The sequence below is a fragment of the Bombus pascuorum genome, chromosome 10 (assembly GCF_905332965.1).
Source record: "Bombus pascuorum chromosome 10, iyBomPasc1.1, whole genome shotgun sequence".
Taxonomy (NCBI): Eukaryota; Metazoa; Arthropoda; class Insecta; order Hymenoptera; family Apidae; genus Bombus; species Bombus pascuorum.
This window is the reverse complement of record NC_083497.1, coordinates 11,472,863-11,486,657: the sequence shown is the minus strand read 5'-3', so window position 1 is coordinate 11,486,657 and position 13,795 is coordinate 11,472,863. Positions and strand designations below refer to the sequence as shown.

Genomic DNA, 13,795 nt, shown 5'->3' with positions numbered 1-13,795 from the left:
TCGATTGTGTATATTCGCGTTGTTCTTTCACGGTTACGTTGACAGTTTTCATTTCTTGTTCATTTCATGTTCTATCTGTGAATCGACCAGCGACCTGATCGAACGAGGAACGACGCGCGTCACCCTGCTCGCATTAATACCCAGACAATGTAGTGACAAAATAGAAGACAAGTAAGTACAACAACTATTGTAGCTTAGATGAGAATCTGTTATTGCCGGGCCTCAGACTCGGAACGTTTCCATTTCCGTGACTCTTGTGTCTCGACTATTCAACGGAGGCTCTCCTCGCGTAAACTCTTTCTTTCTTTCTTTATTTTTCTTTTTTTTTTTTTTTTTTTTTTTTTGGCAGTGACGTGTCTTGCTTTGAACTAACGTACCATTAGCGATTTTTACGCGTCTCACAGTTCGACGCCCGATCGAGTATCTTTACGAACCATGTCTTTCCTTTCTACTTTGATTTTCATTCATCTTTCTCGTCGGAAACGAAACGAGAAACGAAAGGAAAGACACACTCGGCTGGGTTACAGTGAATTTTCTGTAGGGCTGCTGCTTTGTGCTTTCGATTGTGTCGTTCATGTTGGAAATAGTAAAAAATGTACAAGAAAGCCTCTCAGCGACTGATATAACGACGGATAATAAGGTAAGACGCGTGTTAAAACGAGCGTATGCGCGTTTGTATGTCTGAGGCCACGGCAACTGAGGTATTTCTGAACGAACGCACGCCGTGTCGCATTTCTCTCTTCCTACACGCTCGACGAACAGCGGCGTTGCTTACAACGGAGGCTCGTTTTCTCTTCCATTCCCTACGATTAAAACGCTTTGTTCTTCCTCTTCATCTTTTTTTTTAAATCATTTTTTTTTCTCTTTTTTTTTCTTTCTCGTACTTTTGATATCTTAACTACCGGAATCATTTCCATCCATTAAATCGAAGACATGTTTTATGTATTTGTATTCGTTTTGTACTTGTACTGTTCAGCAAGGCAGCGTGTTGCACTTTGTTTACAATTACAATTATAGTCGGGCCGTGATTGTCCACGAAAGATTCCACAACGTCGCGAATCATTTTTTTTTCTTTCTTTCATTTTACTTTGCCTTCCATAAAGATTTCTTTCTGCGTTACTGTTTTTCTCTCTCCTATTTTTTTTTTTGTTTTTTTTTGTTTTTTGTTCGTTTTTCTTTTTGTCTAGGTCATGCTCCGAGTGAAAGACGACGGAAGTTGAAATGACAGATTAAAAATCGAGCATAAGACGAATAATATGGCATACATCTCGATGAGAGTGCACAATAACTATGACCAATCGTGAACGGTGAGTCGAAAATTCGCTTTTGGCGACACACGGTGTGCCGACTATGTGATTCGTTCCGGAAAACGAAAAGAAGATTCGAACCGAGGAAAATAGTATAAAGTATCACTTTCTCTATATAGATGCTCGCAACACGTGGATCCTTTTGCGCTCGACGACCCGGTCTATCTCTTAATAATTTATGCTTCGTATTTGTAAATTACGGGACTAAAATTAACCTTATAAACGGATGGAAACCATCGACGCTTCGTGATTCGTGACAAGGAAGAAGTAAAAAAAAAGTGCTAATAAAAACAATAAAGAAACTGAAAAAGCGCGAGAAAACGATAACGTGTGTTCACGATGTGTGGGCGATTCGCAACAGGTCTGAAAGTTTAACGCGACGCAGAGCTTGGCCCGTGTTTCTTACGCAACACGGTGCGCGCACACATCGCGATCGATCGATATTTAAAAAAAAAAAGGAAAGAAACAAAATCTGAACGATCGTAACCGCGACAGAATCAATAATAAAAATAATAAGTCTAGTGCTAAGAATTATTATTACAATAATTGCAAGAGTAATAATAATAATAATAGCAATAATCAATGAGTAATATAATAATAATAGCAATAATTGTGATATAATAATTAATAATAATAATAATAATAATAATAATAATAATAATAATAATAATAATAAGTATCCAGTAAGTTCTCCTTAACGCGTTGAAACAATCACTCTCGAAAAAAATCGCTGTAACAAATCGGAAAAAAGATTAACATAAAAATAAAACCAAGGAGAAACCTTACAAAATAGGCCTATATAATATTTTATGCGTGTTATGTATGTATACGTACATATCTGCATATATATATTTATGTACATAAAAAGTTAACATAACGTGCCATCGACTCCTCGTCAAATATATCGTACATCGTTCTTACGTTTTTTTTTTCTTCTTCTTCTTCTCTTCGCGAGCTAACTAATGATTGAACTATCCCTGGTAATCGATTGATTTTTTAATGTTCGTAGTAGTCATACCGATAATAAACATCACTGATAACGTTGAACAGGCAAAAAGACACGATAGACAGAATTTCTGTGATAATACACGGAACAGAACGTAAAATGTGGGTTCCGATGATATCGAAATGACACGAGGATCTGCATCTATATGAGAATACACTCACAGAGACGATATGTAGAATCAAATGAATCGATGATATTCGATGCCGTTTCCGTGTTGCGTGGTGCAAACCGAGTTGCAGAAGTATGCGCCATTGAAGGAACGAACAGAACGAGAGTTGTCAACGATGAAGAAAATGCTTACCTCCCTCGACTTTCCCAATTACCAACGCAGATGGTATTTTCTTTCAAAAAATTCTATGTCTCACCGCATATCGTTTTGTATTTCTAATATCCACAAAGGCGACGCCTTCGTCACCGTTGACAATTTCTGTTCGTTCCTTCGATACGAATCGCGTTACACGGCACGTCTTTCTTCCATCGCGATTTCTTTCGCATACGCATTGCCCTTTTCGCTCGACGTCGGCCCTGATGATATCATCGACCCGTTTCTTTCATCGTGCTTTTACATCCGGGACGGTTGATGAAAAAACTTATGAATAAATAAGACCCAGAAAAATATCGCCAAGAAACCAGTCGATGATCCTCGGTTGCTTCTGTCGCACGCATCGAAAGGAGTGGGGCGTTTCGCAAATTTGGCAAGAACAAACTGATGCGTTATTTCTTACGCTGAAAAACGGCGGGAGTCATTCAGTTTTTTCTTTACGCTAGTTTTCTGTTTCTTTTCTCTTTGTCGCATTTTTTTTTCTTTTTTTTTTTGTGTGTGTTTCGGTGTGTTTCTCGTGATAGGAATGACAAAAAGGGCGCACGCTACACGAATCGTATTAGTGTTACATGATGAGCGGAGGTGATCAACCGTTGTTATCTTTAATCCTAGCTTCTCTTGTAAATGCAGTATTCACTTAAAAATGACGTAACTTCTTTTCTTAATAACTATCGTACAGTTAATTATCGATAGACAGTAGAGATATCTTTTCATCATCTTATTCATTTTTTTATGTTTTTGCAATTTTCCCCTTCCGATAAATTTAAAAACTTTCGTAACAATTAATTTATACTTAAGGTTTTGTTAATATTAATTATGGCACAATATAAATATTATATTTAAAGTCTTTTTGAAGACATAATAAAAATAAATCTAAGTAGTCTTTCTCCTATGCTCGACGTTATTTTTTCGCTCGTTTCTTCTTTTTTTTTTTTTTTTCTATCAATTCATCATAATCATACATCCCTAAGCAATTTGTTTAAATTTTCGATTCGAAGATGCGTTTCTTTATACTTTTCGTTTCTTTTCCCTTCGTAGTTCCACCTTTTTGTTTTTGATCCCCCTTTTGAAAATCATACAAAAATTTCGTTTCTTTTTCAACCGAAACCGAAGAATTTTCGTACCAAGAATAATAATAAGTCGCGACGCTTTCTCGAACTTACGCGATATCTCAGACCCTCGAAACTATCGTCTACCTTTTTTTAAGAGGCGAATTTCGCAAGCTCGCTAATGTATAAATACTTTATAAAACGATCTTGCGACTGTCCGAAAAGACAGGGAAAGCATCGATCGGAAATCGATAAAGTTTCATCGTATCTTCGGATTGAACATTCTCGAGGTGGGTATCGATCGAAAGTCCGAGAAGTTTTCACAATTTCCCGATGCTCTTTGGTAAGACAATATCACATGATCAAGAAAAAGTTTAAACCAATCGAAAAAAAAAAACAACCTAATCAGTCGATTTCTCCCTAAACGGTAGGGATTACAAAAAAAGTCTGGAAATTAGTAAAAATAAATTTCACTCCTTAATTTAAAACGTCCGCGTTTAAAAATTATAAAAATCAGCCTTCTCGAAAGTAAATTCTCGTATCAAAGTATTTCGTCACAGCGCCAGGAAATTAACTTGAGCACTTGAGCTGCTGGCTCAGATGCGATACAACTCGTTGATTAAACGAAAAAGAAAAAGAGTGACAACTAACATAAAAAACCTCTACTAACGTTTGCGTATGAAGTTCAACGGATCTAACGGTTCAAACGGAAGCTAGAATCTACGTATGGTTGTTGAGAAAAATTCGTCGAACTTGGCGTGGCCACGAATCGTAAAACGATTCGTAACTACAATGACTTGCACCCGCCACGTGCAAGTTCCACGAGTTTTCCTTTACAATAAATCCGGTTATTCGGTAGTCAGGGTTCACACAGTATAAAAATTCTGCAGAAGACAAGTCGGTTGTGTTTGTTTCGTCGATTGCGATTCACGGTCGACAAGAAAAAAAGGAAGTGCATGATACAAACAGCGTTTTTTCTCTTGAGACAACAATAACCACATATCGTCCGCGCAGGGACGCAAAGCCTTTCCAACGTTCAGTTCATACGATCGCAGTCCATTGCCAATATGATATAATGCCTATGCCGGTACCATTTACAATATCCTTTTCCTCTGCAATTCACGTCAGAGGTACACGTTGCTTATCGATATATAATATTTACACGCACGAGATATTAGAATGCAAATAAAAATAGATAGTTTAAAATATTTTCTTTCTTACCTCTCACACCCGCTCTTTCTCTCCCACCCTTTCGTTCCTTCTTTCACACCCATTCTCTCATTTTCTGTTTCACCGTCTTCTTCTCCCACTCTTCCGCTCTTTTCTTTTTCTCCATTTAGAACTCCTTACGTTTCTTCCCTTAAATAGCATACGAGACGAAAATCCATGCATTAAAGTTCGAAAAAGTTCTTCGATAGTATCTTGTATAATATTCGCTTTAAATCCTAAAAACGATTAGTGGTAGTAATAATGTTGGTAATATTCGTTTCTCGATAAGAAGATGCGACGCGCGGCTACTACTATCCTTTTCTCGATTCTCGTGTAAATAGTAGAAGACCTAAAGTTCCTTGTATTTTTTTTTTTTTTTTTTTCTTTTTTTCTTTAGTTCGAAGACGTTGGCACATTGGAATAGATTTTGTGTGTGTTATGATATACTTATTACTTCTTCTTCTTTTTTTTTGTAATTTTTTTTCTATTTTTAAGATTTTCGATTCAACACCGTGTCAGCGTACAGTGGGTCGAGTACCCTGAAGAGATATGTTAAATACTCAGACACTGCGTTTCCCTCGATTTCTTGACGACAGCTGATCACAGGGAACGCGGTATATTTCGCGCGGCATCGTCGGGAAACCCGATTAAAAGCCTTTGGTCTCGCTTAAAAACAGAAAACAAAAAGAAACAAGTAAAATAATCGCACTAACAGTCAAATCCACTTTGGTATCGTACCGATTCTTAATTCCCGAGCCAATAAGCTCGACACTTTTTTCTACAGACGGGTTTTCCCAGCAAATTTTCCAACGATGCGCTATCAGTTCTTCCCCCGTTTCCTTCAGACGAATTCTTTTTTTTTCCAAGCGGATCAGCGGTCGTTTGGACAATTGCGAGAGTCCCAGCAGCATCTGATTTTAATCTTCTCGGTATTAAAAGTCTCGGCTTTTCTCCTTCTTTCCTTTACAAATATTAACTTACACAACACCGAACATCGACCTAATTCCGTATACTTTTTGTTTTCTTCATATATCTCTAATATTTCTCGATCTAGTATACCCAACTGAAGGACATCACAGAATTTCCCAATATCAATTAACCAATTATGTAGTACATATGCAATTTGCACACACGCCGGCAATCATAATGTGGAACGTAATAGTTTTTTCCTCCCTACCCGTGATTTTTTTTTCTCTTTTTTTTTAACCCTCCCAATTCTTTGTTCCCCTTTTTATTTTGTAGCGCCAAATACATCTTGATACTTCGCGTTCGATATATCACAGAATTATAAAAAGTTTCCAAAATGACTAGGATAATTTTCACTAACGAATTATCTTTAAGCTTTTCCCGAGTCGAAACGAAATTTTAGGAAAGCAAAGACGTCCATTGTAAATCCCGCCTCCTTTTGCGCGAAAGGAACGTTTCATCTTCTTCTTTTATTTTTCTTTCACTCTCTCTTTCTCTCTCTCACTCTCTCTCTCCACATTATGCTTTAACCGGCCGCCGAAAAACCTCTCCCCTTTTTAAACTCTACAAATGTATACGTAATTATTTTAAAAACTTCCACCTTCGGAAGACACCTAAATCTAAAATCGTATTTCTCATTCACGGTATACTTCTCGTTTCGAAGATATGTTTGGAAAACTTGTTCTCTCGTCCTTTAATTTCCACCTTTCTCTTTTCTATTCGTTCGTTTCTTTTTTGCTTTTTCTTTTTTCCTTGCGCGCTATCGTCACTAAAACCCGAAAAGACGCGTGCAATTTACTCTATTCCTCGCGTCTCGCTAAATATTTCCCTCTTTTCATTATTCCCCCATTACTACGGAACCTAAGAATTAGACGTAGACGTAATTTGTTTTATCATTTTCCTTCGATAATTTGTACTTGCTCGTTAGTTATAATGGCATTTCTTTTGTTTGTTTTTTTTTCTCCCTTTGTAACCATCTTACATGATAAAACGTCATGTTTTCTCTTTTTTTTCTTTCTTCTTTTTACACTGAGTTCTAAAACCTGAATATGTTTCACGAACAACTTTTTTTAGGGTTTCCTCTTTTTGCTTGTACGTTCGTTTGTTATTTTATTTTTTAACATAGCATGGATGCGTGTCGAAGATTTAAAAGAACAGGGCAGTGTTCGACAATCTCGCACAAATCGTTTCTCGTACGCCACACTGCTTTTCATCGTTTCCATCCCCACCCCACCCCGTGTATCTTTTCTTTGGCCTAATTAGATCCCCTCTGTCTTTTTCTAGATTCCTTTCTCGTTCGAACGGCACGACCAAACGAAGAGAAAAAACGAAAAAGATCGAGACGGAAAGAAGTTGGTCGCCTTGAATGGAAAGCGCCGGAGTGCACGTTGCATCGTTTTCCAAGACGAGCCAGAACCGTATCCCATAAAATTTACCCCCTTACTCGTAATATTGCACATTCGCTAATTAGAACGCGTGAAACGCGAACGAAACGAAATTGGAGAAAACGCGAGAGCCTGCACTGCCCTGCCCGCCGTGTGGTTCTATCTACGTCGAACTAACTCCGTTTTTCATTTCTTCCCATTCGTTCCCCATTCTTATAAAACCTGAACAAGAGAATATCATCGTTATCAATATCGTACGAATATAATATATGTACAATTCAAAATATTACTTTTAAAGAGTTAAAAATATAGTCTGTAATTTGCGCGCACGACGGACCTGTACACGTTTAAGAGCCCATATCTAACTTCTACTTGCACTTTTCTAACGACTCTCCTCCATGCCTTCCTCCGTTCCACCCCCCTCCCTCTCGCCGTCAACTATTCCTTCGTCTGCACGCGAAACTTTCCTCTCTTTATCCATTCCTTTTTATCCTGCTCCGCTCGGCTTACTTCCTTAATTCGCTATACTCCTTCCGCCCCTTTCCTGGCAACCCCAAACTCTTTCCATCCCCACCCACGACCACAAACTGACCGTTTCTTGTCGCTTTTCTTTCAATTCGCGGCGTTTACTTCTCTTTCCCGATTTCCGAAATTTGAGCACATATTTGTAGATTTTTTAATTGATTTTCACTTAGGCCTAAGATCCTCGATCTACGATTCCCAAACACTCGTAAACCTTCACGCCAACAACGAAACTCTTGCTCGTTTATATACGCGCGCCTAAATTAGCGACAGAGACGTACAAGCATAATCCACGCACTCTCTATTCACGCATTTCTTCACCATATTCTTCGCTCAATCACCATCTCCGTTCTTCGCTGCTCTTGCATTCTCCGCGCTTCCCTGCCGTGCGATTCGAGATCGCCGTTTCGAAACCCTCCCACCTTCAAAACGACCGAACAGATCTTGTCTAGCACGGTAACCGCTGACAAGCTGATATTTGAAAATTGACATGATTCGTGGGACTGTTAGGTATTCGACCAAACAAACGCACCGAACAGGCAATACCGCGCTTCAAAAACAGATGTCTACCATTCCACTCTACGTCTGACTATTCCGGTCTGTTCTACTTGCTCGTTGCTGAATCGACTTCTACGTTCTCGTTTTTTTCCAGAATTGATATTTGCCTGTGGGAACGTTGTCCGGTGTCATGACCCTCGACGACCAGTCCCTTGATAGAACGTTTCAAAGCGTTAGTCGCATTCGAGATCTCGTTAAAATCGGTCCAAGCCTCGGCGTGGCTAGAATCCGACGCAATGGAATGTATTCTCAGCTCGCGCGCAACGACAACCTTCAACCAGCCGAAAATTTTCTCAAAACTACGTCTCGGTCGATTCTCTTCTTTCTTCTTTGGATTAATCGCAGTCTTGACTCGAGGAGAACTACAAAACGACGAAATACGGAACGTGGAGGAGGGCGCCGATCGCGCAACTCCCCGATGGAAGAGCATGGGGGGAAACCGGCAAAGAGAAGCCGATCCTTTCGACGATCGTCCAATTAGTGGTATTCGAGGTGAGCCTTTTCTTTCGTCCACGATCCACGCGCTTCGTACCTTCGAACTCGTTCTTCGATTTATTCGACCTCTGTTTTCGAACGTGTACCAGCTCGGTAAGCAGGAAACGCGCGTTTCGTTGCTCCCTGATGCATCCAGATGCGTCGCAGCGTGTCTTGGTCCGCGAAGATCGGTGACCGATCGCGCATGGGTGACGATGAGCGACGAAAAATCGCATGAAGACGAGAACCTTGACGATAATGATGAGTATGACGATGCAGAGAGTCCGGGACGGGGAGACTGTAAGACGGTTCCGACATTTTCATTGCGGCTGCTGCTGCATCTGAGCCTGTTGCATGCTGCCTAGAACGTTCTTAATCGCCGTGGTCTTGAGCAGCCTCTTGAGCATACCGCTGGAACCACGATGCTGCAGGCTCTTGTGCGTCGTGAGTGAGTTCTTCGTGCGATACCTACGGTTGCAGAATTCGCAAACGTAGAGGGTGTCCGATTGCTCGTGCTTATCCTGGAAATGACGCTTCAGGGAGTAGTAGCATGAGAAGTTGCGACGGCAGTACGGGCATTCCTGAGGCTCGTTTATGCCACCCGCCGTTGGCGGTGGCATCTGGTACATGGCAGAGGGAGGCGTCGACGGTGCTGGATGCATCCCGTTGCCCGTACCTGAAAATCGTCCATCGCTCGTCAGAAATGTTTTTATTTGATGGTCGTTCTTCACCATCGTGCGAGAATGGAATCAAACCAACGTAGGTAGGTTTTGAAAATCTAAATTATCGCGGTTGGAAAGATTGCGAAACAGTGAAGAGACAGCTCCAATATATAAATTGAATTTATTTGAAAATAAGCGTAGTACAATTATATACCGGGCGGGGAAAAATATTCAATGTTTCGGTAAATTGTGCTTTTAATCTTGTTCGTACGGTACCCAAAGGATTTTTCTGCCGTCAGATTAATAAATAAACGAGTGTTCGAAAGCTTTACATTGAAAAGTGCAAAAGTTTATTGCTACGAATATTAATTGACTATGAATTTATAGCACGCGATTCTAACCTTGTTCGTATTGTACCCAGAGGATTTATCACCAGCCAGATTAATAAATTAATTAACATTCGAAAGTGCGAAAGTTTATTTTACTACGAATATTAGTTGACTGTAAATTTATAGTTCGAAAATGTTCCAAAAATGTAGGTAGATTTTTATTCATTTTCACTCGATTCTCGTTGGTTTCTCTAAATTACTGGAAAGTGGAGCTGCCCTCTTACCGTAATGGTCTCTTTAATTCTCGAGTTTCTAAACATACTCGAATCGCGATGCTGTTCTCGTACGACGGTGCAAAATACAAGTTGATCCCTTAGGATTTAATCTTCCTCGAACGTCCGAGGGAAAGCAAGAGGAGAAGGTTCTCACGAATCGAGGAAGATCGTACATTAAATTAGCCAGGGATTTCGACGATAAAATTGCCGTCTGTAACGATGTATTCGTAATCCTTATCATCGTGCGAAAACAGTTTTATTATTGGTATAACATTAATGTTTAAAAAGCCGAATAAAGAAAATTATGGATACGCAAATCACGACGCTGTTCTCTCACGATGATACGAATTACAATTCAGTCACTTAGGATTTAATCTTCGTCGAACGTCCAAGGGAAATCAAGAGGAGAGAAGGTTCTCGCGAATCGAAGAGGATAGTACGTTAAATCAGCCAGGAATTTCGACGTTAGGACGACCGTCTACGACGGTGTATTCGTAATTAGCTGGAACCTCGAACGTTCGATGCAATTCTCAATTAAAGTTGTTTCCTTTCATTCTCGAGACGACCTCGGCTCGGTTTTAATTCAACCCTAGCAGCTGTCTCGGGATCAATTAAGGATTAGCACAGGTTAACTCTTTCTTTCTCCCTCTCGAGGCAATTTGGTGCTTCGCCGATCGATATGTCGGAGTATACCGGAGTATATCGGATGGAACTGTAAGCGATCCATGCGATTGGAACCATCGTTAATTGACCGTGTTGCAATTAGTCGAGTGAATTTGAGACGAAGAGGACCAAAACCACCATGCCAGACGCGTTGTGTTTACGGAATCTACCATTCAGGTTAGTTTCAATTCCATTTTCTGTTAGTTACCCGCCAATGAAATTAGATCGCAAGAGAAATAAAAGATAAAAAAAACGATAATTAATCCGACGCTTCAGAAGTGTTGGTAGTCGTGCAATAAAACTGCGTGAAACAAGCTACGAATTACCTTCCCGCGATAACGCACGCGTTTCCTCTCTAATGAAAATGTTTGTGCGTGCAAAGGGCTGCGCAGTCATGCTCGTACGCCCGTTGGTTAATGATGAAAAAATCAATACGCGCTAATTCCTCGCGGGCTGACGAATGAAATTAATTTTGTTAGAAAAAGAAAAAAAAAGAAAAAAAGAGATTAGTCGGGATTAACGAAGCTATGACGCGAGTGTGCGCTATCGTCATGCAGTGATGCAAACGAACTAAAGGACGATTTCGTGAAACGTTCGACTTCTCGAGGAAAAAAAAAGTTCAATTTTCGACGATTCATCGACGATCGATCCACCGCACTGAAAGCTGGCATTCTGTGTTAGGCATCGAAGCTGCAAAACGAGCATTAAACGACAGTACGAATTAGCATGCATATACAACATCAAACATCGAGGAGCCACGACGAAAATAAATAGGGCACATGAAAAAAAGAAAAAAACTTTTTAAACCCAAAAAAAGGAGAATATAGATGTAAAAAAAGCGGGAACGACCACGTACAGATAAACAAATTGACTTCCACAAAACGTATAAAAAAAAAAGAGAGAAGTGAAACGGGAGGAGTCTGGTGTGGGTGGTGTTAGTGGGAATAACCTGAAGCGTAATTATATCCTGCTGATCGGTCGTTTGGTCAGCGAGACTAAAAAACTCGACCTACTACTCGTAATTGAAGTGTAACCCCATTAAACGTACGATCGGTCAATTCAGCGATCGTCTCTGACTGTTCGATCCGACGATCGGCATGGTTCTTGTGTCTCCAGCGTCGTTACGAATGAAGGACGAGTACTCGACGCATCGATCCCGAGTCACCGACACAGGGGGTATAACGGAGCTGCGAATACCGGAAGAATTCGATCGGCGACCGTACGGTACCGAAGAGAATGAAGGACGACGGGAGGAGAAGAAAGAAAAGCAGTTCTGCAGGATAAAGAGGACGGAGGGAACGAACGATGCTGGGACGAAAGCTTCGAAATGCAAGAAGAGGAGGTAGAGAAGTAGTAGTAGTAGTAGTAGTAGTAATAGCAGTAGTGGTGGTGGTGGTAGTAGTAGTAGTAGTAGTAGTAGTAGAAGAAGAAGAAGAAGATGAAGAAGAAGAAGAAGAAGAATAAGGGTCGGTCCACGTGGGAGTTGAGACCGGTTTCTCTGGCATGCATTTTCTGCGAGATGAAGAAGGAACGGAACTGTTGTACGCGGAGCCGAGGTCGTATAGCGAACCGATGATTACGCGATTGTGACCTGCGCGATCGTTCCAACGCCGTCGAATCCAAAGGCTGGTTGATAGACTCTGTGGAAGTGATAAGAGAGATAGGAGAAATAGGAGAGGTTATCGATTGGCAAGAAACGCTAGAAAACTTCCGCGAGAGATCTATGTGATGTATGAGTGAGGTACGTGTCCCTACCTTATCTAAACCTTCAAAAGAACTTAATGTCAATGTCGCCGGGTCTGCTCTTATGATAGGTATATATGTGGGTCATCAGGGAGTTACGCGAGCAGTATACCCGCTCGCAGATGACGCATCTGTACTCCTCCTGTCGCTCGGCGTGCTTGTCGGCAACGTGGCGTTTCAGGGATGCTTTGCTGCATAGCACCTTGCCGCACAGCTGGCAGGTGAACAGCTTCTTCGCTGACTGGGTGTTCAGAGAGTTCAAGGTCAGCCCCGTCATAGAGGTGAGCACTGAAACACAACAATGCACCTCATGCAGCTGCAACCCCCACACTTAAACCCTATCTCATATCAAAGGATGACGCAAGCGATAAACTCTTTCTCTCTGTTCATCACCGTCCTCTTTTTCCCCATTCTTTCTTCCTGCTCTCTAACATTGTCCTCTTTCTTTCTTTCTTAAATTCGTCCCTTGTTATTTTCAATCTCTCTTTCTCCCTCGCTCGTTCTCTGTTCGCCCGTGCTCGTATTCTCCTAAACGACGCAGTAAGTTCAATAACGGGTAAGTAAAACGTGGAACGCTGTCAGATGGAAATGGATATCGCGTGTATTAGGTGGGCTCGTTTCTTTCACGAGGATGGAAAATGTAAAAAACATGTAAAAACGAACCCGATCGTTATACCGAAAGATAAATCTCGGAAGAGTCCTTTCTTCGATGGTGTCTTTTCAAATCTCGGCCCCGTCTCACTCTATCTCTCTCTCTCGCTCGCTCGCTCGCCCTTTCTCTCTCTCTCTCTCTTTCACTCACTCTCTCTCTCTTTCTACACGTTATTGTCGCGTTTTTACAAATTATTCACGGATCAGTTCTAGCTGTCGCATTGTACGGTAAAAACTGTCAGAATTCAACGTTTCTTTTAGGTTTTTTAGAACGTGCCTTCTTACATGATTCGCGCAACTTTTCAACAATCGCATCAACGTCTCTACGATGCGATCACCTTCACGATCCTTCGTATTTCCGCGTACCTCGTGACCCTCGTTGGCATTCTATGGAAGTGCCGGCCTCGACCCACCCTATCGTGCGCGCGATGCCGTTCATTTTAAACGTCGCGGGATTAAACGGGACCAAGATTCGAAAAGGAAACACAAGGCGAAAAGGAAAACGAAGTGAAACGTACCCAGAGTGCACATTCGATATAGCGAAAGAAAGGGGGGAGGCTCTGGGGGTATGGAAACTCTTCCGACGACGTTTCAAAATGGCTGGTCGTCTTTCGGGGGAGCGAAGTAAGAACTTTCAATGGCAGTTTTTTCTTCGAACTGCTGACGAACCCACC

The 13,795-nt window shown here is 41.1% G+C and overlaps 1 protein-coding gene across 4 annotated transcripts in view; it reads right to left on the bottom strand.

Annotated features, from left to right (window-relative positions):
* Nucleotides 1–297: 297 nt before the first annotated feature.
* Nucleotides 298–13,795, bottom strand: part of LOC132911503 (broad-complex core protein isoforms 1/2/3/4/5) — a 58,158-nt gene continuing 44,660 nt past the window's right edge. For 2 of the 4 annotated variants that reach the window (XM_060968189.1, XM_060968191.1), the window contains exon 7: nucleotides 298–9,474. In XM_060968189.1, coding sequence (XP_060824172.1) covers nucleotides 9,119–9,474 — 356 coding nt within the window. In that variant the 3' untranslated portion in view covers nucleotides 298–9,118. Of the gene's footprint in view, nucleotides 9,475–12,482; nucleotides 12,759–13,795 lie in introns of those variants that run through there. The other 2 variants (XM_060968193.1, XM_060968194.1) reach the window with 2 other exon arrangements.